The sequence below is a fragment of the Dipteris shenzhenensis genome, chromosome 24 (assembly GCF_047967505.1).
Source record: "Dipteris shenzhenensis isolate YYH24624 ecotype China chromosome 24, Dip_SZ_1.0, whole genome shotgun sequence".
NCBI lineage: Eukaryota > Viridiplantae > Streptophyta > Polypodiopsida > Gleicheniales > Dipteridaceae > Dipteris > Dipteris shenzhenensis.
The window spans coordinates 37844959-37869794 of NC_141619.1; the positions used below are offsets into that span (position 1 = coordinate 37844959).

Sequence of the window (24836 nt, forward strand, 5' to 3'; positions counted from 1 at the left end):
GGGAACTCGAGGGGAGGAGCTTGATAGTGCTCTACTTTTCCATGATGGAAAGCTAATTGCAAGCAAGGAGGATGTTCTGGTCTCAAGGAAAGCTGATTGCAATTGGAGATGGAGAGGCCAAGCACCACTATTGAAGCAAGAGGGGGAACAATGAACGATCAAACTATGGAGATGGAGACACCAAGCACCACTATTGAAGCGAGAGGGGGAATGATGAACTATCAAACTAAGTTCTATGAGCTAGTTGGAACAAAGAACGATAAAATTGGAAGTGTGAGATGAAAACAATCTCGTTTTGAGTTGTTTCAGTCTCCGTAGAGGGAGATTTGACAAGAAGGTGAGGGGGGCAAGCCAAAAAAACAAAGGCGCATAAATATTTGAACCTTTCGTACTTGTACATGTATGCCCGCCTCTAGCTCAAAAACTCGGAACCGTATGAAAAAACTCCATGCCAACAATCCACTATCAAAGAACTCTGTCCAAAACCACGCGGCAATCTTTTGCCGTCCGCCTGCCCCTAGGAGTCAATCAGCTCAAAAGCCCATGTCATCACATGGTCCCGAGGAAAGACACAGGCTTCGTTGATTCTTGCTTTTAAAGGTTTTAAAGGCTAAGTCGTCGATGACTCAGCCAACTCCGCGTCAATTACGACATTCGACGACTCAAGAAGAGTATATTTGGCTTTGTGTGGCCACAGTTGCTCAGCCTCGAAGCAAGCCTCAACATTAACACGATCAAGCAATTATGGCATTCGACGACTCAGCCTCGAAGCAAGACAAGAGACCTTTGGATTGTGGAACCTTGACGTTCAAGTTCAGGCAAGCGCGAATGGTGATCCAGGGATGATTAGATTCCCGAAGTTTTTCGTTAAGTAAGCATTCAAGTCGATCTACCTCGACAGAGAAGGACAGTCTCAATTCATAAAATAAACAGCCTGATAGACCGTCTGACACTTTTAAGGCCAGCTTCTCACTTTTTGCCTCTTCCATTCTTTGCTCTACAAATCCATGGCAGTATCCAGCCCTTCAGGCAAACGTCGATCTCCCAATTTCAAGCGTGACATAGTGCAGCTTCTTGCAGCCTTGCTTTTCCTCCTGGCTGTCGCTCTGGGGCTCGTTCTCACCGGAATCATCTCAGTCCCAACTACGTCGAACGTCTTGCGGCTTCCAACGTTGAAGTTCTCAGCACCGTGGCTCGTTTGCGATGCTCATGGGACATTAATGAGAAGCAACTGTGGCCAAATCCGTGGTATCGGTGACGAGTTTGCGCCATACTCCAGCCAATACGATTATTTTCTCTCAGCAGTGATATTCAACAGAGTATTCAGCGAAGATCTATTCGGCGTCACGGCATACGAGTGCAAGCAGTGGATTGAGTTCATGCTCTATGCCGGGGTGGAGCACATATTTTGGTATGATACAGCCCACAGCGACGCAGAGTCGCAGGAAAAGTACTTGGCAGACTATGTTCGGTCAGGTCTGTTGACATACCACAGATTCCACCATCTCTTCCCAGGCAACTTGGGGAAAGGCTACCACTTCGAGCAAGACAACTCATATCGGCATTTTCTGCGCGAATACAAACAAAGGACCAAGTGGGTGCTCGAGATGGACGTGGACGAGTATCCGTTCAGCCCAGAGGACAGTGGGAGCTGCTTTCTGCAGAGGCTATTGAGGGGGTGGGAGGCGGAGAGGCCAGGGATGACGCAGATCCTGGTGCAATGCATGATATTTGGAGGAAATCCGGAGGGAGAGAAGGATGGCTGGGTGATAGAGAGGTATGGGAGGAGGAAGAAAAGCACGGAGGGGCTGGTGATGGGGAGCAGCTCGAGGCAGAAGCCATTGCTGAAGCCAGAGGTGTGTGCGGGCGTGACGCCCCACGATCCTCACATGTTCAGAATGGAGGTGGGAGAGACGGTGGTAGCCAAAGCAGAGAAGTTGAGGATGAACCATTACTGGGGGGCTCGTGTCACCAATTTTGGGCCTGATACGACTGAGGTCCTTGCCATTCTGAGGCCTGATGCCTCTATGAACGCCATAGCCACCCAGATCAAACTTTTTCGTCCTCCTCTGAGTCCCATCGACTAGCCTCAAGCGGTGCATCAAACATGAAAAACACCTAGCGATATTCTAGCTATCGTGACGAGGCTGTTGATGTGGCTTCTAGCTAGACCATTGCGTGACCAGCTCATTGTCAATGTGGCTGCCAGCTACATGTGTGACTTGTTAAAGCTATATATAGCTTGTCCTAACTCATCCTAGTCCTCAACTATATATATGCCTATCATCTATGAATAGAATCACTTTTCTTGGGAGCAACTCTTGTGTTGGTCTCTCTCCTCTTTCTCTTCCTCTCAACACGTAATTTTTTATTTCTATTAGGTCATCAGTGAAAACAAGAGTTTAGTGCTTCATCACTTGTGGTTTCATGGTGCTTTTGTAAAAGTAAAAGCCAATGATGCTTCACATATATTAAGCATGGATGATTTTTCCAACTTACTTTCGTTAAAAAGATAAACTTTTATATTGGTGTCGAAAGTTTGTAGGCTCTAATTAAAATAGACAGTGAAAAGATTCATCGGGATTTGAAACTTTTATGCAAAAAAATTTAAAGTTTCGCCAGGATTTACATCTTTAACTTCAAAATTCAAAAGAAAAAATATAAAAAAGGCTTGCATCATATTAATATTGTGAAACTAAAAAAATGGGCTTCATAAACTTTCGCCAATATTTTATATTAATATATAGGCATAGCTTCGATAAAAACATCCATGATATTTAGCTAGTTTTTATTTAGTGCATCCTTTACTGACCGGTTTCTTATTTAGTTAATCGCTTACTGAGTCTTTGTGTAAGTGCTTTGCTACTCAACATTCATAGAGCGTCCTTCAACCAAAGAGCTCTATCAATATCTATACTCGGGTGCCTCACAAAACTTGATTGTCTTTCAACAATCACTATGACATACATCTATGTGTTGGAGCTTTTCTTTGCTTGTTGGTATAAAGATTAACCAGCTTTCTTTAATGTTGTCCATGATTGGGAACCATCATATCATTATAGTTTAGTACAATGCCTTGTTCTTGATATTCTACTTTAAAGGTTATGTTATTTGTATTCCACTACATTCATATGCTTGGTGCTTTATTCATAATGATAATACATGTATTATTATGTTTTGCTAGCAAGTTTAGCTACAGTTTCAAGTTTCCATAAATCTCGGTTAAAGAGACTTGCCAAATATTCTATATCAAGCTTTACTTTCAACATGAGTTGATTGATTCAAAGTAGCTTCCAAAATATTTTGTATTGTTTTAAAGGCTAGGTTCTCTTCGATTATCTTATCATTTACTTTTGATTTCTTAAATGTTTTATGTTATTTTGAAGGTGAGAGTTACTTTCGATTATCTTATGATTTTGAAAGCAAGTTCTCTTTCATCTTTGTTAATCAAGCATGCCTATAGGCCATCCATTGTATTTGATCTGGAGTACGCTAAATATCATGTAGGTATGCTTGATATGCAAAAGAAAATGTCGATCTAATGTTTCTTTCTCTCTTATAAGCTAACATCTTGCTTGATTTGCTTGTCATGTATTCAATACTAGCTTCACTTTCATAAGTTGGTCCATCCTATGAAAGAAAAGGACTTGCCGAATGTTTTACATTGTTAACATTCTAACATGTTTTTTTTCAATATTTCTTTTCTATTTAGCTTTGATATTATTACTCCTTGGATACATTACTTCACATATGCAAAGGTGCTTCTCACATGTTTTCTTGTCGTTTTCAAGGCACTCATTTATTTCCAAGGTGAGCTCATATATTATCTTTCATCACACTCCGTTGTTTCTCTGAGTACATGTAGGTTTGCACAGATGCCTAGATACAATCCAACAGATTAAATGCACATTCGATACCTACAGGATGAGTATATCTACTTTGTTTTTCATAGTCATCTATATTTACGAGTGCATGCAAGGTCTAGCTAGACCAATGATTTCTTCCTTCTTTGTTGATTAACTTATTGATGACCTATGGTATGTATTTACTTATTGGTTCAAGCAAGGCATACTTTTATTTCCCCCTTTATGTGGTGAGGTATACTTATATGTCTTTCATAATGAACACCTATGGCTGACTTAATGAGTACTAGTGCTGGTTTGGCTGTGGCATCTATGCATTACTTATTGCATACTCGTTTGAACGTGGCAAGATTCAATGTCTTTCATGTGACAATATTTATGAACACATATGGCTAATTGCTTGAGTACTTATTTGGATGTGGCATATGGCTAACTACTTGAGTACTCGTCTAGTTGTGATACATGGATTATTACTGACTCCTCATTTGGATGTAACATATATTTACTCGTATGGATGTGGTACATGAATTATCACTAAGTCCTTATTTGGATGTGATACATATTTATTTGGCTTTCACGATGGACACATATGGATTACTTATTGAGTACTCATTTTGACATGGTCATATTGCGTACTCATTTGCATGTGGCAAGGTTCAACGTCTTTCAGATGAACACATATGAATTACTTCTTGAGTACTCGTTTGGACATGGCACATATGGATTATTTATTAAGTACTCATTTGGACGTGGCACATATGCATTACTGTTGAGTACTTGTTTGGATGTGATCATCGTTCATGGATGCCCATTTTCTTGGTTTCTTTTGGATGTTCTTTGTAATCTCAAATGCTCGTCTTCCTGGTTGTTCGGTACTTTCGGATGCAAAGAGGTTGTTATTTCATTCCCACTATGATTATGTAAGTTGTGTCTAATCCACACAAGCTTTCCTCTTGTCATACATGCATGGCTTATTCTCATTGTATTTTTGGTTATTTGATACTTCTGGCTGTCTAGTTGTTTGGTACTTCTAGGATGCCCAATTGTTCGTATTTTTGATTGTTCGGTACTTTCGGCGGCCCAATTTCTCAGTACTTCTGGGATGCTCAATTGTTTGGTACTTTCGGATGTCTAAATGCTCCTTGTGTTTCTAGAATATTGGTTCTTGATTTGCAGGATCATTATGGGCTCGTATTTTTGGTTGTTCGGTACTTCCAGCTGCCCAATTGTTTGGTACTTGTAGGATGCTCAATTGTTCAGTACTTTCAGATGTCCGGATGCTCCTTGTGTTCCTAGATTATTGGTTCTTGATTTGCAGGATCATTATGGGTCTTTCTGTTGTGTTGCTATGGCTTTCTTACACTATGCAAGCAACATTTCAGCCCTAGCTTTATGGACATATCAAATCTGATACTTTAGGATGCCCGAATGCTCGTTGTGTTTTTGGATTATTGGTTCTTGATTTGCAAAAACTTTATGGCCCTTCCTATTGTGTTGCTACGGCTTTCTTACACTACTCAAGAGACATTTCAGCCCTGGCTTTGTGGACATCTCAAATCGCCCCTCCATACTCATCTTTGGAGTGACCAAAGCAATTTGCTCATACATTCGTCCTTGGTACAATAGAAATAGACACTTGAGTATTTGCTGTGTTCATATACACTGCATGAAATAGGTCATTTTATGTGGATGAATTGTGCAAAACATGAAGGCATGATTATAAAGATTTGAGGAGGTTTGACCAAATTGAAATTGGAGACAATAAGCTCTATTATTCAGATCAACAGCTCAAACATCAAACCTCGGGGGGGTCACTCATCATATGTAACTTTATCACGTGAGTTCAACAGAAGGATATTTTTTATTCCTAAAATTTACAGAAATAAATATACATAAGGGACTATTTAAAATAGTTTTGGAAAAAATTCACAGATTTGTATAGAAAAGGGGTACATTTTATTAATGAAAAAATTTACAGATAAGGGATTTTAAATATAGGCCTTGAATGCACGTGATATAGAGGGTTTATACATAGTGACCCCCCCAAGCATCAAACTTGAAGATCTCAAGCCCTGATTATGTGTCAAAAAAGTTGAGATTTCCAGGAAGATTTTTCTATTTTTCACACATACTTCTCATCATATCATGTGCCAAACATAGTGCCTATACTTTGCACTGTACTATGGACAAGTGCTTGTCTTATGTCTTTGTACTATCCACATGCAATTTGCATTGTATCATCTAGCATTACACTGTATCATTCAAAATGGCATATGGCCATCCTTTGTATATATATTTTCACATAGATATATACAGTGGCTCAAGTTTTTTCCCTTGGACTCCCCAAGGGTTTTTTGATCCATAGCTAGAGGGCCTAGTTTGAGTGGGGGTGTTAGAGCTATTTATAGTTTGCCCTAACTCAGCCTAGTCCTCAACTATATATATGCCTATGATCTATGAATAGAATCACTTTTCTTGGAAGCAACTCTTGTGTCGGTCTCTCTCCGCTTTCCCTTCCTCTCAACACAACTCTTGTGTCTGTTTGTCTCCTCTTTCTCTTCCTGTCAACATGACTAACCACCCCGTGAGAGCCATGTGGTGACGCTTAGCTAGTTTTTTATGTATTCAGGCCGTTGGCTACTTAGATGTATGTAAAAGGCAGTTAATGCAAGAAAGGAGGTAGAGCTTGTTGGCATGTTGTGTAGTCACTTGTTTTTGCCAAGCTCTATCTCTCTGTAGGCTCCTTACGTCTTTTTGGTGGAGACGCTAGGTAGAGAGAGATGGAATATGAACAGGATGATGGTCCACAGGTCTCTTCTCCACCTCGTCAAACCTCTACAGACATGATCGCCACACTCCTCTTGGAATTGGTACAATCCAATTTACAAGTCGTAAATTTGACTACTCATCTGTCAAATTAGCAATTGTCAAGCTTGAAACATGATTCGAAAGTAAGACCAAAGCCATTCACAGGCATGACTGAAGAATATATTTTCTTGTGGCTTGATCATTTCTCAAATCTGGAGCAAAATATCACCGATGGTCTGAAGCATAGAAGGCAGAGGAAATTAAGCCATCTTTTCAAGGTCTTGTTGCCGCCTGGTACCATCAACTCGATGCAAAAATAAAGAATTCTTGGCCGCATTTGCAAGCAGCTCTCACTATAGCTTTTGGAAGCTTTGATATAGTCAAGAATGCATTGATGCAGCTTCAGGATCTTCAACATGTCCCACCCATGATGGTATCATAGTTCGGTGTTAAATTAACACATCTGCTTCTTCGCGTGGACCCGAACATGATCGAGGATTTGAAGTTGTTTTTTCTGTGGCCACAACTTCGCCCAGACATTTCACAGAGAACCCAAGATCAAGGACCAAAGTCATTGAATGAAGCTCTTCTCATAGCGCAATGAATCGAATTCAATTCTACAAAATCTAGTGCTAAACTTCCTTCGCTACCCTCTTTGTTGTCGATTTTGATTTCCTTTAATTTTCCCACTCCAATGGAAATAGATAGTGTTCAAAATTCACAAGACTTCAATCGAGACTCTTGCTCACAAACACGTCCTTCAAACAGAGGTTCATTGACAAACCATGATGCACAAGGTCATCCTAGATGATTCAAATGTAACAAATTCAATCATGTAAAGAAGTATTGGCATGCATTTCAACCAGTTCAGAATGCCCAGTCCACAGTTTCAACTAAGTTATCCTTTTTAGGAAAAGATTTATTGGAGTCAGAATGGAGAAAATGCTTCCGGTCCCTCTTCTTCCTCCTAAGATGATTGCCTTTGTGGTAGAAGCCCAGATACGCCAGAATCCAGTTCTTGTCTTAGTGGATTTTGAAAGCTCTCTCATCACAACAACACAAAGCAACTATAGATGCGCTTCATAGACGTGCAAAATAGCGGGCATGTCTATAGGCGTTGCTTGAATAGAGAAATTACGGGCACATCTAATAGCGCATCTAATAGCTTGTCTATTTGCGCATGTATTAACACATCTATTTGCGCATCTACACTGATAAAATACGGGCCCGTCTAACATTGCGTTTATCAGCGCGTCTATTTGTGCATGTATTAGTGTGTCTATTAGCACGTTTATAGTGGGAATTAGCCACATATTTAGACGTGTATTTAGATGCAAAATAGAGAATACAAAAAGTGAGATTTTGGTGTCCATCATTTCTTTCCAAACATTGCCCATGATTACCAAAGCACATAATTTTAACAAAAACATCAATGCTTTTTTGCAAGCCCACATATACAAGAATTAAGTGAGGTGAGGAGAATGAGACAATAGGTAAAATAGTTTTGCCAATATCAATGATGGGCTATGGTTCAATGTCATCCTCAATGAGATCAACCCTTGCCAAACTATCTACTTCAAAATTCAAACAAGTGTTTAGATCTACAAATACATTCAACCCACTACTACTGGTGCTACTCATGTGCTCATAGAAATTAGCATCACCAATGGTAGGCTCGTCCTCACCAGTAATGGCCTCAATATCTGTATCTCCTATCTCATGATCATCCCTCTCTCGTATCACGGTCATCATCACATCCATGGCCATGATCATCCTCCATACGCTCCATATTAGTAAATGTACTATACATCACTTTCACTACTACACACGCATCCTATTGCGATGTTTACGTACCGACGATTAGCGCCCGCTTAGCATTAATTGTCGGTATAAAAATCGAGTGTCGTAAATCGTCGCTATATAGCGACTTTTGCTAAACGTCGCTATATAACGACGTTAGTAAAAGTCGCTATATAGCGACTTTTAAAGGTCGCTATATAGCGACACTGAGACAATATATTATAGCGACGTTTTACAGAGAGGTTTTTTTTTTTTTTTTAGCCTTAAAAATTATTTTCTTCCAATGACAAAATTTTTTAAATTTTCATACATGTTTGAGCTCATAGAGAATTAAAAAATGAGAGCATGTACATCAAGCCTTTGAAGCTCATATATTCATGTCCAAGTTTGAGATGAGAAAAATCAAATTAAATAAGAGCATTTACATCAACTGTTTCATCTTGAGCCAAGTCTAAGGCGCGAAGCAAGTCTATCTCCAACTCTATACCGAGTTGATCTCCTATATCATCATCGTACTCTAGTATCGTACGTTCACCTAAAAGTATTTGATCATCTTCTTCAATTAAGCTTAAGTGTGGTGATTGATCTTGATGATTGTTGTCTTCCTCGTCAATATCGTGATCTCCATCCTCCTCCCGTGCGATGTCATTATGCGCATCTTCCTCTTGCCTCATATGGTGATCTACATCTTCTTCGCTAGATTCATAAATTGGATCCGGCATTGGTAGTGGCATCTCCATATCCACATCTCGATCTTCAAAAATCTGCTTACTTCGTGGTGCAACTTGGATCACGTACCACCATCTTGGATCAGAACGATCCGGATGAAAAACCACCTATATTGAAGATGAAAAATCACGTGCCAAATGTCGTCAATTATATATATATCAATGGACTTAAAAAATGAAAGCTTCGACTAATTAAATCATTAGTATGCACCTGCTCACAGTGCTCGGGAAGAACAAAAGTATCACTTTCATCGGTCCAATGTTTGGTAGAGTCTATTGCAAAGAGACCGCTACTATCTTTTCTCACAGTCGCATGGGGACCGTTGTAAGTAGTTCTAAACCATTTTACATCAAGAATGAAAATAGTAAATCATCTGAAATCAATTTCATAGATGTCGCGTATGGTTCCACAATAATCCAACTGTGAGGAGAGAAGATTGGTATCCGAAGCACTTGCTCGGCTATCTTGTGTGAAGTTAGCCATGACTCCACAATCATACATGACTCTCTTTGAATCGATGCGTTCCACGCAAAAATGTCGTCCATATGACCATAATGCACTGTACTTTTTGTACTGTAAAAGAGCATCATTAAAACAATGAAGATGCACCTATTTTATAGCAGATATTGCCACAAATAATTACTTAATTACGTCAATTACTTAATTGCAAATTGATAGTAAGCATACCTCACAATACCACAGATCTTGAATATAGCATTTCTAACATCTTCTTGTAAGCACCCTTTTATTGTAATTGGAAGGATGAACTATCAAAGCAACAATGAAATCATGTCAACAATATAACATAATAATAATTACGCTAATGCATCACTATTATTGGTACACTAATTCTACTTAGAATACCTGTAAGACCTTGTGCCAATCATGGGACTTGAGGCCACTAAGCTTATTGTCCTTTGAAAATGCTCCTTTCAAGCAACGCATGTACCCTATCGGTGTTTGAAAAGAGGCAATGTCTGCCTTGATCGCTGCCTCCTCCCTCGTAGAGAGGATCCACGTTGCTTTCGGGAGGACAACTTTTCCTGAAGCATGCACTTGGGGCCACAAACGAGACATCCTATTCATAGCACGCAAGTCTTCTCGCACTCCTCTCCAGTCCTTGGAACCAACCAAGTGTGCCCAAATGGTAGCCCCCACATTCTTAAAGATATGCATGGGATCCAAGAGATGATTGATTTGTAACTGACCCCAATAAGGAAGCTCGTGAAAGATCGATAGCCTCTTCATACCAGGAGGAGGTTCCTCTCCATTCTCCCTCCAAGCTTGAATCCAATCACTTGCTTTCAAATATGATGGTGGTGGATCAAGCTGACCTCCACGTGTGAGATGGTCGAGCGGAAGGTATCGAGCATGACCTTCATAAACATTTTTCCTCATGTGTTTGGAGTAGCGTGCAAGCGATTTTAGAGCGGGTCCACAAACAAGACAAGCATGGTACCCACTTGTAACAAGTCCTACACGCGTGCATGAATATGTTAGTACAAGACATGCGTGCAAAAAAGAGAGTAAAAAAAGCATAATCCCTCATTGTACATGTAAAGACATAACCACGTACCTGCGCACTCTCCATATCCTGGGTAGTTATGCATGGTCCACATCAAGATACCCCTGACCAAAATATCATTGGTATGCTTAGGAGCTCTGGAAATATCAAAGACCTGCACTCCTCTCCATAATATCTGTAACTCCTCTATCAAAGGTGCCATGTACACGTCCATGTTTTTTGCCTTGTACTTTCCTGGCACAAGTAGTGCAAGCATGAGCTGTCCCTTTTTTATTGTTAGCCATGGTGGGATATTATAATTCACCATGACTATGGGCCATGTCGACCAGTCGTGGTGAATTACAATATCCCACCATGCGTGGCTAGCCCAAGATGTAAGTTGCGTGGCTCTCTCGCAAAGTTCAGCCACTGATTATCTATGTGCTTCCAAGCTGCACAATCTGCGGGAATCCTCAATGTGTGATCAGTGGACTGATGAGATGCATGCCATGTCATGAACTCTGCTATGGATTTGCATCGAAACATGTGTTGTATTCTTGCAATGATGGGAAAGTGTCTTAAGACCTTTACCGGTATCCTCTCACCCTGCAAGTCATCTCTATATCGTTGTTCCCCACACTTTGGACAACTAGCCAAATCTCCATGCTCACGACGAAAGAGAATACAATCATTACGGCAAGCATGGATGGTATCATAATCCATACCCACCATTGTTAGCATCTTTTTCGCTTCATCTCTTGATGCGGGCATGGTATTTGGTGCAGGCAACATCTTTTGGAGCAACCTATGACAAAGACACTATCCAAATGATGATTCTTAAAACAAACAATATCCAAATAATGAGTCAATCAAATTAATGCAAGGGCTAACCTCATTAAGGCCGAGACACTTGTATCCGACCACCCATACTGTACTTGTAGATTCAAGATTGAGAGACAAGCACGTAGTTTAGACATCCTGGCACCCTCGTACAATTGTGTTGATTGCAACTCTCGTATTTTCACCTCAGACTCTGACATCACGTGTACGTGGGATGTAGTGCCCCTAAAAATGGAATCCATCATGTCGACCATACCCTCGTCGTCATCCGGGAGACTATAGTCTTGTTGAAAGTGAGAAGGTATATGTGTACCCTCGTCACCCTCGTCATCCTGTCATAAGCTCATTCGTGTAAATAGAAGATCTTCTAATTCCGGGTATACAATAAGATTGCGAACTTAAATAGCTTTGACTTACCGATGATCCATCAACATGTGCAACACCAACGGGGGGTACTGGTTCTGGCTCCTCCGCATACATCCACAAGTGGTGCATGATAATACGACGTTGATGTCGTACTTCTCGCTTGCAATGAGTGCAATGACAATATAACCTCTCCGTAAGCCACTTCGTGCTCCCGGGCGTTGGTGCATCATCGGATGAGATTCCACTCGTCCCTTCCATCTACACTTATAAAACCAAAACATAAACATGAAGAGGAGATGTACACAATTATGAGCATAGCATGTTTAATTTGAGCTTCTCTTGAGGCTATATAAAAAGAATGACGTCGCTATATAGTAAGGATTGAAACAAAAAATCCTATATAGTAAGGCTATATAGTAAGAGGAGATATTGACAATTATAGGCATAGCATGTTTGAGCTTCACAAGAGGCCGCACAAAAAAATAAACAGTAAGCATCGCTATATAGCGACGCTCTGTTCCGTCGCTATATAGTGACGTTTTTAATTTAAAGCGTCGCTATATAGCGACGCTGTGGGTTAAAAACCAAAACGCCGAAACGTGCGGCGTTTTGCTCAAACCATTCCTAATCTCTCAAGTAAGCAACCCAAAATCTCCTCCCACCTATTTTCACTGACCTCCCATCTATTCCAAGCAACCTCCTACTCTATTTCCCACTCCTCACCCTTCTCCTACCTCTTGTACACCCTCTCTCTCCTTTTTCCCTCTTTGGTTTCCAGAAAAAAAGCTCTTCAAGAGGTGAGTTTGTTTCAACAATGTAGGTTGTTTGTTTGTTAGCTTTGGTTTTGTGAGTGTTTCTACTTGTATTGCTAAAGTTTTAAACTAGTTTTCATGCTTGATTAGAAAGCATTGAAACAAAAAACGAAATTTCAAGAAAGAAAGAAAGAAAGAAACTCACCTCTTCTTTCTGTATTTCTCTTCCTTCTCTTTCTCCTTGTCTCCTCAATCTCCTCCTTTCCTTGTCTCCTCAATCTTCTCTTTCCTTGTCTCCTTTCAAGAAGTTGCTTTTGTGATCTCCTCTTTCCACTAACATCTTATTTGAAAAAATGGGTTGTTTTCTCTCTTTTGTAGGGCCAGTCCACTACACCAAGCGGGACATACTCTCTCTTTTGTGGGGCCAGTCCACTACACCGAGCGGGACATACTTTTACAGGTAAGTGCTTCCTCTTCTTTCCATTTAATATTTTTGTTATTTGCATTGGCCTGCAGCTAGCGCCTTAAGTGCTAGTTGCAGTGATGGGCGTAGGAACCCTCTCTTCCCCCTTCTCTTTTTCTCATTTTTCCCCCTTCTCTTTTTTCCCTCTTCTCTTATTCTCTCTTTCCCCCTTCTCTCTTTCCCCCTCTCTCTTTTCCCTTCTCTCTTTCCTTTCCCCCTTATTCTCTATTTCCTTTCCCTCTTATTCTCTTATGCTTATGCTTCTCTCATTCCCCCTTCTCTATTTCCCCCTTCTCTCATTCGCATAAGCTCTTTTTCCGCATGAGCATAAGCTCCTTCTCTATTTCCGCATGAGCATAAGCATGAGCTTATGCTTATGCTTATGCTTATGCTTAAGCATAAGCATGAGCATAAACTCATGCTTATGCTCATGCATGAGCATGAGCTTATGCGCAAGTTTCCGCATAAGCTTATGCGGAAATAGAGAATGAGAGAAGCTTATGCTTCTCTCATTCTCTTTTTCCACATAACCTCCTTCTCTTTTCCCGCATAAGCTCCTTCTCTATTTCCGCATGAGCATAAGCTCCTTCTCTTTTTCCGTATGAGCATAAGCTCATGCTTATGCTCATGCATGAGCATGAGCTTATGCGTAAGTTTTCGCATAAGCTTATGCGAAAATAGAGAATGAGAGAAGCTTATGCTTCTCTCATTCTCTTTTTCCACATAAGCTCCTTCTCTTTTTCCGCATAAGCTCCTTCTCTATTTCCGCATGAGCATAAGCTCATTCTCTATTTCCGCATGACCATAAGCATGAGCTTATGCTCATGCATGAGCATGAGCTTATGCGTAAGTTTCCGCATAAGCTTATGCGGAAATAGAGAATGAGAGAAGCTTATGCTTCTCTCATTCTCTTTTTCCACATAAGCTCCTTCTCTCTTTCCACATAAGCTCCTTCTCTATTTCCACATGAGCATAAGCTCCTTCTCTTTTTCTGCATGAGCTCCTTCTCTCTTTCTGCATAAGCTCCTTCTCTTTTTCCGCATAAGCTCCTTCTCTTTTCCCGCATAAGCTTCTTCTCTATTTTCGCATGAGCATAAGCATGTTCTCTTTTTCCGCATGAGCATAAGCATGAGCTTATGCTTATGCTTATGCATAAGCATAAGCATAAGCATAAGCATAAGCTCATGCTTATGCTCATGCATGAGCATGAGCTTATGCGTAAGTTTCCGCATCAGTTTATGCGAAAATAGAGAATGAGAGAAGCTTATGCTTCTCTCGTTCTCTTTTTCCGCATAAGCTCCTTCTCTCTTTCCGCATAAGCTCCTTCTCTATTTCCGCATGAGCATAAGCATAAGCATAAGCATAAGCTCATGCTTATGCTCATGCATGAGCATGAGCTTATGCGTAAGTTTCCGCATAAGCTTATGCGGAAATAGAGAATGAGAGAAGCTTATGCTTCTCTCATTCTCTTTTTCCGCATAAGCTCCTTCTCTCTTTCCGCATAAGCTCCTTCTCTTTTTCCGCATGAGCATAAGCATGAGCTTATGCTTATGCTTATGCATAAGCATAAGCATAAGCATAAGCATAAGCTCATGCTTATGCTCATGCATGAGCATGAGCTTATGTGTAAGTTTCCGCATAAGCTTATGCGAAAATAGAGAATGAGAGAAGCTTATGCTTCTCTCATTCTCTTTTTCCGCATAAGCTCCTTCTCTCTTTCCGCATAAGCTCCTTCTCTATTTCCGCATGAGCATAAGCATAAGCATAAGCATAAGCTCATGTTTATGCTCATGCATGAGCATGAGCTTATGCGTAAGTTTCCGCATAAGCTTATGCGGAAATAGAGAATGAGAGAAGCTTATGCTTCTCTCATTCTCTTTTTCCGCATAAGCTCCTTCTCTCTTTCCGCATAAGCTCATTCTCTATTTCTGCATATGCGGAAACATGAGCATAAGCTCATGTTCACCCATGAGCATAAGCATAAGCTCATGCGGAAAAAGAGAAGGAGCTTATGCGGAAATAGAGAATGAGTTTCCGCATAAGCTCCTTCTCTTTTTCCGCATAAGCTCCTGCTCTTTCTCTTTTGCGTGAGCATATGCGGAAACATGAGCATAAGCTCATGCTCACCCATGAGCATAAGCATAAGCTCATGCGGAAAAAGAGAAGGAGCTTATGCGGAAATAGAGAATGAGTTTCCGCATAAGCTCTTTCTCTTTTTCCGCATAAGCTCTTTCTCTTTCTCTTTTGCGTGAGCATATGCGGAAACATGAGCATAAGCTCATGCTCACCCATGACCATATGCATAAGCTCATGCGGAAAAAGAGAAGGAGCTTATGCGGAAATAGAGAATGAGTTTCCGCATAAGCTCCTTCTCTTTTTCCGCATAAGCTCCTGCTCTTTCTCTTTTGCGTGAGCATATGCGGAAACAATAGCATAAGCTCATGCTCACCCATGAGCATAAGCATAAGCTCATGCGGAAAAAGAGAAGGAGCTTATGCGGAAATAGAGAATGAGTTTCTGCATAAGCTCCTTCTCTTTTTCCGCATAAGCTCCTACTCTTTCTCTTTTGCGTGAGCATATGCGGAAACATGAGCATAAGCTCATGCTCACCCATGAGCATAAGCATAAGCTCATGCGGAAAAAGAGAAGGAGCTTATGCGGAAATAGAGAATGAGTTTTCGCATAAGCTCTTTCTCTTTTTTTCGCATAAGCTCTTTCTCTTTCTCTTTTGCGTGAGCATATGCGGAAACATGAGCATAAGCTCATGCTCACCCATGAGCATAAGCATAAGCTCATGCGGAAAAAGAGAAGGAGCTTATGCGGAAATAGAGAATGAGAGAAGCTTATGCTTCTCTCCTTCTCTTTTTCTGCATAAGCTCCTTCTCTTTTTCCGCATGAGCATAAGCATGCGGAAACTCATTCTCTATTTTATGCATAAGCTCCTTCTCTATTTCCGATGCCTATGCTTAAGCATAAGCTCATGCTTATGCTCATGCATGTGCATGAGCTTATGCTTAAGTTTCCGCATAAGCTCATGCTTATGCGGAAATAGAGAATGAGAGAAGCATAAGCTCATTCTCTATTTCTGCATAAGCTCATTCTCTATTTCCCACTCTATTTCCCCCTTCTCTCATTTCCCCCTTCTCTCCTTCTCTATTTTCCCTCATCTCTTTCCCCTTCTCTATTTCCCCCTTCTCTCGTTCTCTATTTCCTCATTCTCATTCTTTTCTTTCCTTTACATCTTCTTTCCCTCTTATCTTTCCCTCTTCTTTCCCTCTTTCCTTTCCCTCTTCTTTTCTTTCCCTCTTCTTTCCTTTCCCTCTTCTTTCTTCTTGCCTATGCCTATGCCTATGAGAATGCTCATGTTTGTTTTTTGTTTTCTGTTTTCGTGTTTGTGTCTATGTTAGACATGGGATCACGTCGCTCATCGGACGAGTATGAACAGCCTCGCAGGAGGAGAGCTCACGATCTATATGCTCCAGAGGACTTTGATTCCTCTCAGGCGACTACCCCGAGGACTACCCCTGGTCTGACTCCTCTCGGTCCTAGCACTGTGACTACCCCACGACCCCTCTTCCATGTAGCACTGCGACTACCCCTCAGGGGACTCCTTTGCTAGCCATGCATGGCTTTGTCGGGACTCCCGACGAGTTTGTAGCGCAGATGAGCGATGAGGAGGCAGTGAGATTCTTCTCTCTGCTCTCTCAAAGGACCTCCGCAATTCCTTCCCCTACACCGACGGGTGGACGTACTGCCCAGCCATCCCCTCGCGCCCCTTCGACCGCGGGATCATCACCTGCGCATGCCTCCCGAAAGGGAAGGAAGAGTAGGATGGGCGGCTCATGTTGTGCTGACTCAGGAGATGTAGACGAGTCAGCACACTCACGCTCCTTTAGGTCTCCACTTGGTCCGGAGACACAGTATCAATCAGGTCCCTTTCCCTCTCCTACTCCCACAGCTACTCCTCGATCCGGAAGCGGTCGCGCAACTTCCACTACTTCAGACTCTGCTATCGTCAGTCCCCCTTACTCATCAGGGGATCTCTCCTATCAAATCACATCTGCTGGAGAGATAATAGAAGACAAAAAGGGCAAAGCAGTGATGGCCGCCATGAGGCGGTTGATGAGTCATCACTTCAAGAGCGGCATAAATATCGATTGGCGGTATCAAGATGCCCAAAAGAAGCAGGCGGTGATCGATGAGTTAAAACAAAGATATCCTAATCCGCCAAATGTGGAGTTTAATAACAATTATATGCTCGAGCGCATGGGTTTGGTCCTAAAGCATCGCAGATCAACCATGCGTACTTCCATTACAAAGGGGTTGGCTAAACCCAGCTGGGCAGACAAAGCTGATTGGAAGTACTTCAAGAAGCAACATAGGGACCATCTCGAAATGTTCGAGGGTCAGAGGAGGGCTACGAAGAGATGGCTGGACGTCGTAGGTACTTCGCACTTTGGTGCAGGCGGACGGTATGCGTTCGAGGCAACCGTGGTAAGTCTACTTCTTCCCATTTAATGTATTGTTCTATTTGTTTTACTTACATATTACATGCACTTTAGCTAACTCTAACTCTCGTAAATTGGATCCACAGCAAGTTGCGATGGGTCGTCTTCCTACGGATGCAGAGACGCGGCGTGCATTTCGGATAGGAACAAAGCCGTGGTTCATTGAGCAAGAGGCAATGGGAGCGACAGTCGATTGGGCTGAGGTGGCTGCTCGCACGGTATAAGTTTACTCCTACTTGTAATCTCACTTTTTAATTTAAGTTCCAATCTAATTTTTGATTTATATGGTTCACTCTTAGGGTCAAAGCTCAAGCGTCCCATCATCAGAGACGAGCGATCAACAGGGGCAAGGATCGGACACAGGTGCCGAGGATGAGGGAGAAGACGCAGGTGTCGGGGATGAGGGAGAAGACGCAGGTGCCGAGGATCAGGGAACAGGCCAATAAGACGATTCGAATTCGGATTCGGATTAGTAGTGGTAGTAGCATTTTGTATATCCGCTCGTTAGAGCAATTTTGTATCGCCCTTTCACAGGGTAATTTTGTTACAAACACAGTTGTATATGTATATGCATTTCTTCCTCATCGTTCACAAGAACAATTTTGTATCACCCTACAAGCAAGGGAAATTTGGTTATAAAAAACTTTCTTTTGTAATTACAAAAAAAAAAAAAGGATTAGTGGGGCTAAACAGGGCCAAAAGGAAGCCCTGTTTAGCCCCACTATCCCTTTTTTTTTACTTCTATTAATCGTCGCTATATAGCGACGTTTACCAGTGTCGCTATATAGCGACGATTAACAGAGTCGCTATATAGCGACGTTTTCATCGTCGCTATATAGTGACGTTTGCATCGTCGCTATATAGCGACGATTAACAGCGTCGCTATATAGCGACGGTTTATAGCGACGCTCCTTTTCCGACGATTTTAACGACTTTTATAGCGACCTTTGCGCCTGTGAAAAAAAAAAATTTTAATGTAAAAAGCGTCGGTATTTCCGTCGAAAAATGGCCTATGCCTTGTAGTGTCTTTCATACACACCACATATCTCCTGTACCATACCCTCAGTATCTAAGAGCACTTCCAAAGGATATTCATGTGGATTGGCTATATGATGAAATGGAGAAAGTAGAGAAAGACGAGGGGATGCATATCACAATGGAAGAATGGGAGTATGCTAAGGGATGCATGAGCAAGGTCCGTATATAGAATGTTATGCATAAGTTATGAGCTTTCAATAATTTAGATTGCTTATTTCATTGATTTTTTCTTGGTGTAGTGCACTATGTTCAATGCTATATGGTGTGAGGGCAAGCATTTTTGAACATAACGGATTGATGATAAGAGAAACACACAAGATTGCAGCATCATTGCTAGCTTTGAGGGAGCCAATGGAGCCATGGATGATTATTGTGGCATAATCCAAGATATCATTAAGCTTGACTTTCGACGCTTCTTTGTGTATGTTTTGGATGTAAAGTGGTTTAAGGATGTGGTGGAAAGAGGCCTTAATGCAACAATCAAATGCCATGCAATTGTAACTATTGACTCCACAAAGTTTTGGCAAAGTAGGAAGGACACACTAGTACTATCACAACAATGTGAACAGGTATTGTGCACACATATAAAAATACTCGCTTTTAAATATTTGATGCAAGGAAAATAACATGACTATATTTGTGTTTAAATTAGGTTGTCTATCAACCAATGGTGGATAATAATAGATGGTGGCATGTCATACCTATTATGCCACGTTCCACTAGAAGGCCCTTTCTTCTTGTCTTCTTGCCTTTGCATCCTTGTATCTTGTTACCCATCTTTTCATCACATCACTATTAAGCATGCAATAGAGGTTGATACTATTATGCAACTCCATGTCTATTACTTTGTTGCATCCTTTCCCTTGAGGCACAATAGAGGTCATCCTTAGGTCATCATCATCTCTCCATAGTCGTGGGAGAGAGCTATGCACATCAACAAGAAACTCAGAAATATATACAAGTGACTCTTGTACCAACCAACCCTCGGCCATGCTACCTTTGGGTCTTGCATTTTGTCTCATGAAACCCTTCAAGGTCTTCATGAAGCACTCGAGGAAGAACAACCATCATGCATGTATAGTACCGCATATAGCAATCTCATCCACCAAATGCACTATAAGATGTAGTTGGCTTGTGAGAATAGGACGTGGAAATGTCTCCTCCACTAAACAAACCACCTCCACTGACATAACTCGAGCATTCTCAAGCGTGGTGGGATCTATTTCCTTTGAGCTCACATACCTAGAAATGAAAAAGTACACCATATTAGCAATATGAACACCTTGCATGGAGCATTGATACGCATCATATTTTGTATCATGTAAAGTACCTCACAAGCTTGCCCATCTTGTAAATACAATCTTTCATGTCCTTTGATGCACTACGCGAAATGCTAGTAGGTAGTATGAACTAAACCCACGAGGAGGTGGTTGATTAGTTGCTTATAATTATTCACTCACAAATTTGAAAGGAAAAAGATATTATGCACATAAAATACTTGGAGCATCTTGTTCCAATCATGAGATTTCAAGCCATATAATTGCTCTACACCTGTTTTCTTGCTCTTTGTAAAGGCTCCCTTCAAACACCTCATGCATCCAGTGGGAGTACAAATTGTAGTAATAGCATGCTTCACCGCCGCCATCTCTAGTTTTGATAACCTCCACGGTGCATGAGGTAAACAAACACGCCCATTTGGTCTCTCTTGTGGCCAAGCTTCATGCATCCTCCCTGTGGTACGTAGATCCTCCCTTATGCCTACGGAATCTCGTGTCCCATTCAAATGCTCCCAAATGGTAGATGCCACATTCTTGAAGATATGCATGGGATCAAGCAGGTGATTGATCTTGAGGTGGGACCAATATGGTAAATGATAAAAGATGGAGTATTTAAACAAAATAAAGTATTAGCAGGCAATCTTTATTTCCAGCCAATATAGCACACAATAGCTACAAACCCTTACGGGCTCATGCCAAGTAGTGGAGGAGTCGTGGAACCGTCCCAAATTCTCATCCAATCTTTCATGGTGAGTGATTGTGGGAGGACTTCCTTCCAAGGGGCAACATATCTAGGATGATCAGGTGGGAGAAATCGATGGTGATTCTCATAGATGACCTTATTCAATGCATCTGCCCGTAAGGCAACTAGCGAAGGACCACAAACAGGACATGCATGGTAACCCAATCTATTAAGACCTGAACAAAAGCCACAATTAAGAGTTAAAGGTGGGTTTAGGGTGCCACATCCTTTGCCTATCCATAATTAGAAGTGCAATGCTTACTTGAACACTCGCCATAGCTTGGGAAGTCATGCATCATCATCCACATCAAGACTGCTTTGCAGTTGAAGTCTCGTGACAAGGGAGCCCTGCTCACATCATGCACCTCGATACCTCTCCAAAGTATCTCTAGCTCGTCAATCAAAGGCTCCAAATAAACATCAGGATTTTTGACTTGATGTTTCACTAGAATTAGAAGGGATGGCACAACATGTCCTTTCTTAATAGCCATAGAGGGTGGAAGATTATAATTCACCAATATCACTAGCCATACACTGTAAGAGGTGCTTTTGAGACCAAATGGGTTCACACCATCCATACCCAATCCAAGTCTCAAGCACCTAGGTTCTTCCTTGAAGCTTGGCCATGTGTCTTCAATATGCTTCCACGCAGGAGTGTCTACGGGAGTTCTCCACTTGCCATCAGTTGATCGATGGGAGGAATACCATGACATGAGCTCTGCAATGGATTTGCACTTGAACATATGTTGGATGCGAGGGATTATGGAAAAATGTCGCAGAACCTTACGAGACACGTCCAAAGTTTTCAGATCTGCTCTATATCTTGCCTCTCCACATGTAGGGCACTCTCTTGCATCCTTATGTAGTCCACGAAACAAAAGACAATCTTTGACACATGCATGGATGCGCTTGTAATCTAATCCTCCAAGAGACAAGAGAGGTCACATGTTGTCTAGCCATATCTCTTGAGGTCGGTAATTTATTCACCCTTGGAAGCATTTTACACAATAGCCTGCACGTGAAGACCATAAATGAGGAAAAGCGTTCGAGTAATTGACCCACTAGCATAATTCACCATGTTTGCAAAATAGACTTTAAAGAGTAATGCATTCAAACTTACATTGCTTTATCCATAGATGGTTTGCAAGTTTAGTAACTCAAGGGAGGCACATAGAACAGAGAATGTGCACCCCTCAAACAGTGGAGTCGATGCTACAGTAAAAAGATCATCCTGCTCCATGCTATCATCCCTCCCTTGATGGACATATAAATCCCGCACCATATCATCAAACACCTCCTCCTCCATGGCTTCATGAGGTAATGGCGGAGGGCTACTATCACCATCACTCCATGCATCCGTAACGGTCCCTCTTGAAGATCCCACCTCATATCGCCGACGCTTCGCCTCCTCACGGCGAGCATAGGGCAACATATGCGAGTGTGGCACTGCATCCTGTATCAAATTAAAACGAGATCATAAATCAAACATATGAACACCCATAGGTATTTCAATCAACCTTAACTCTTTAACACTTACCATTATGGTCGCATCCCATTCTCAATACTTTGAGATGTGATTGAGTGTAATCTTGCATGCATGATACATGTTTCCTCGACATCGATCACACATACATTTGATTTTTTGCTCCAACCACATTTCACGATGGTGGATACGGAGGGATTCATCCTCACTGGAGCTACTTGTTGAAGATGAAGACATCCTACAAACAAACAACCAAAAAAAATTTGCTTTTCTTCAAATATTTAATTTTAAACTCTGTGGCATGTCTAAAGGCGCATCTAAAACTGCGTCTGTCTATTCTATGGTGTGCGTCTACAAGCGCATATAAAACCGCATTTGTTTATTCTGTGATGTGTGTCTACAAGCGCATCTAAAACTGTGTTTGCTCTGTGTATTTAGATGTGTGTATAAACGCACTATTAGACACGCCTATAGACACGATTTTTAAATCTGCTTTAGGCATGCTCACTTTGCTTTTCTTCACATTACTTATACTTCGCGCAGCTTGCTTGATTTGCTATTAGCAGATCCATAGTTTCGATGCTTAAGAGGAAGGCACACACACTTACTTCCAAGCTTACACTTTAGAGGAAGGCACCCACACTTACTTTCAAGCTTAAAGGAGAAGAGGGTGAACAAGGAAGAGAAACAACTTTGAAAAAGGAGAAGAAGCTTCCATACCTCTATCCAAGGTAAGTCTTTTTACAGTTGATCTTTTTTGGAAGTTTGCTCTCTTTGGATTTGTACTTTCTCGTATCCAAGAAACGCATGATTTTGGTATCACTGTTACGTTTTTGTATCGGATGCATGTCCTTTCCTACTTTTTAGAAAAGTTCATCTGTTGGAGCACATCTATAGGTGCATCTCAGAGCGCATCTAAAACCGCGTCTACAGGTGCATCTAGATGCACGTCTACCTATTTGCAAACACAGATAGCCGCGCCTATAGACACATTTTTATATGCAAAAATAGACGCGCTTCTCACACGCATCTATAGACGTGCTCTGACAGTATCTTTTCTTCCTTTCCTCTTTCTTCTTAGCTCATCAGTAATCGTCTTTTTTTCTTTTTTCCAGTTCATCATGTGGCCAGGAAGCTCTTCGGGCTCACCTGATCTTCGGAGTCTATTTTTAGGGACTTATATAACCTTTTAGAACACCCTCCTAGTCCTTCGGAGTTATACGGGTATATGATGGGTACTCTAAACACCCCCCAGGAGTCGGCACTACAGACTCCAAACCACCTCACACCAGCTGAGATTACCCCAGAAGAGTCAACACAGCCCAGCCGGCTACATAGCCGAAACCCTTCTCCCATGCCGTCTTATGCCCCTTCCCCCATGCCGTCTTATGCCCCTTCCGCCATGCCATCTTATGCCCCTTCCCCCATGTCGTTAGGAGGTCCTTCTGTCTCACAAAGCCGTCAGCGTACTCATGTGCAGTTGAGACTCGGTTCTCCAGCTACGAGTGGTCCACGTAGTCCTGTATAGTCTCCAACCATGAGTGGCCAGCGTACTAGCTCGACACAACATGGTAGCATGCGTAGTAGCAGGGAGAGCAATGGGGGATGCATGGCACAGTGCTTTGGGAGGGGTGGTGGTGGGGACGATGATCATTCGGATGATTTAGACGTGCCTCTAGGTGATGGTACGATATTCTATGACATCACTCAGACAGGAGGCATCTTGATGCACAGGGGAAGGACATCATGGCCTTCATGTGCTCTGTAATAGCTAACAATTACAGAGATTGCTTTATCCACTACAAAGACCAGCCAAAGAGGTTGGTTGATGAGACCCTCGCTACTGTTCGCTCTAGGTATCCTAACCCCCCAATCGTCAGTTCACAGATAAATGGGCCATTGTTACGATACTTGGCAATAAAAGATCTTCGCTTAAGAGACAGGCACAAGCGAAGCTTGCTAGGCTCGAGGGAGGTCAACCACTAAGGGGCCCGCCCCACATCGCTCACAAGTGTGTGTGGAAGAAAGCAATGAAGTCAGCGAGGGAGGACCCCAGTCTGTAGCACATGGAGGCACGAAGGATCTAGATGGAGCAATATGGAAGCGTACATTTTGGAGCAGTGGGTGTTGAATCATGGGAGGCCCAATTTGTAAGTATCGATTTCAAATTATATTGCTTATGTAGTTTATTAGGAGATTGTTTCTTTATACTAATCCCTCCGGAAATTGTGTCATCTTGCAACTTGATATCGTGGGCAGATGCCCTACTCCTGTTGAGACAGCCTACCACTACCACCATCGTAGAGGAGATACATGGAAGCACTTCTATCATGATGGGTTGATTACTGAGGAGCAATATATCCAGGCTACTGGAGCGGCCCCTGAGGTATTTAAGAGTAATCGTCTATTTGTTCGAGAAGCATCTATTTGCAAGTCTATAAACACGTCTATAAGACCGTTTATAAACATGTCTATACACGCATTTAATGATGCGTCTGTCTGTTTTTTAAATTTTTTAGCAAAGTGTCTATCTAGGTATCTAGATGCGTGTCTATACATGCGGCTGTCTGCTATATAGATGCACTGTTAGATGCGGGTCTCTAGACATGGAAATAGACGTGCAAATAGACATGCCCGTAAGTTTTTTATTTAGTTTAGTAAAC

General features: G+C 41.8%; 1 protein-coding gene across 1 annotated transcript; it reads left to right on the plus strand.

Moving 5' to 3' along the window:
- Positions 1 to 812: 812 nt before the first annotated feature.
- On the plus strand, positions 813 to 2309 carry LOC147886572 (uncharacterized). The gene has a single exon (XM_087395902.1). It carries the CDS (start codon positions 1008 to 1010, stop codon positions 2085 to 2087), a length of 1080 nt encoding a protein of 359 aa, XP_087252028.1. The 5' UTR covers positions 813 to 1007; the 3' UTR covers positions 2088 to 2309.
- Positions 2310 to 24836: the final 22527 nt, after the last annotated feature.

Excerpts from the sequence above, each read along its gene's own strand:
- LOC147886572 (XM_087395902.1), top strand. The coding sequence starts at position 1,008 with ATGGCAGTATCCAGCCCTTCAGGCAAACGTCGATCTCCCAATTTCAAG.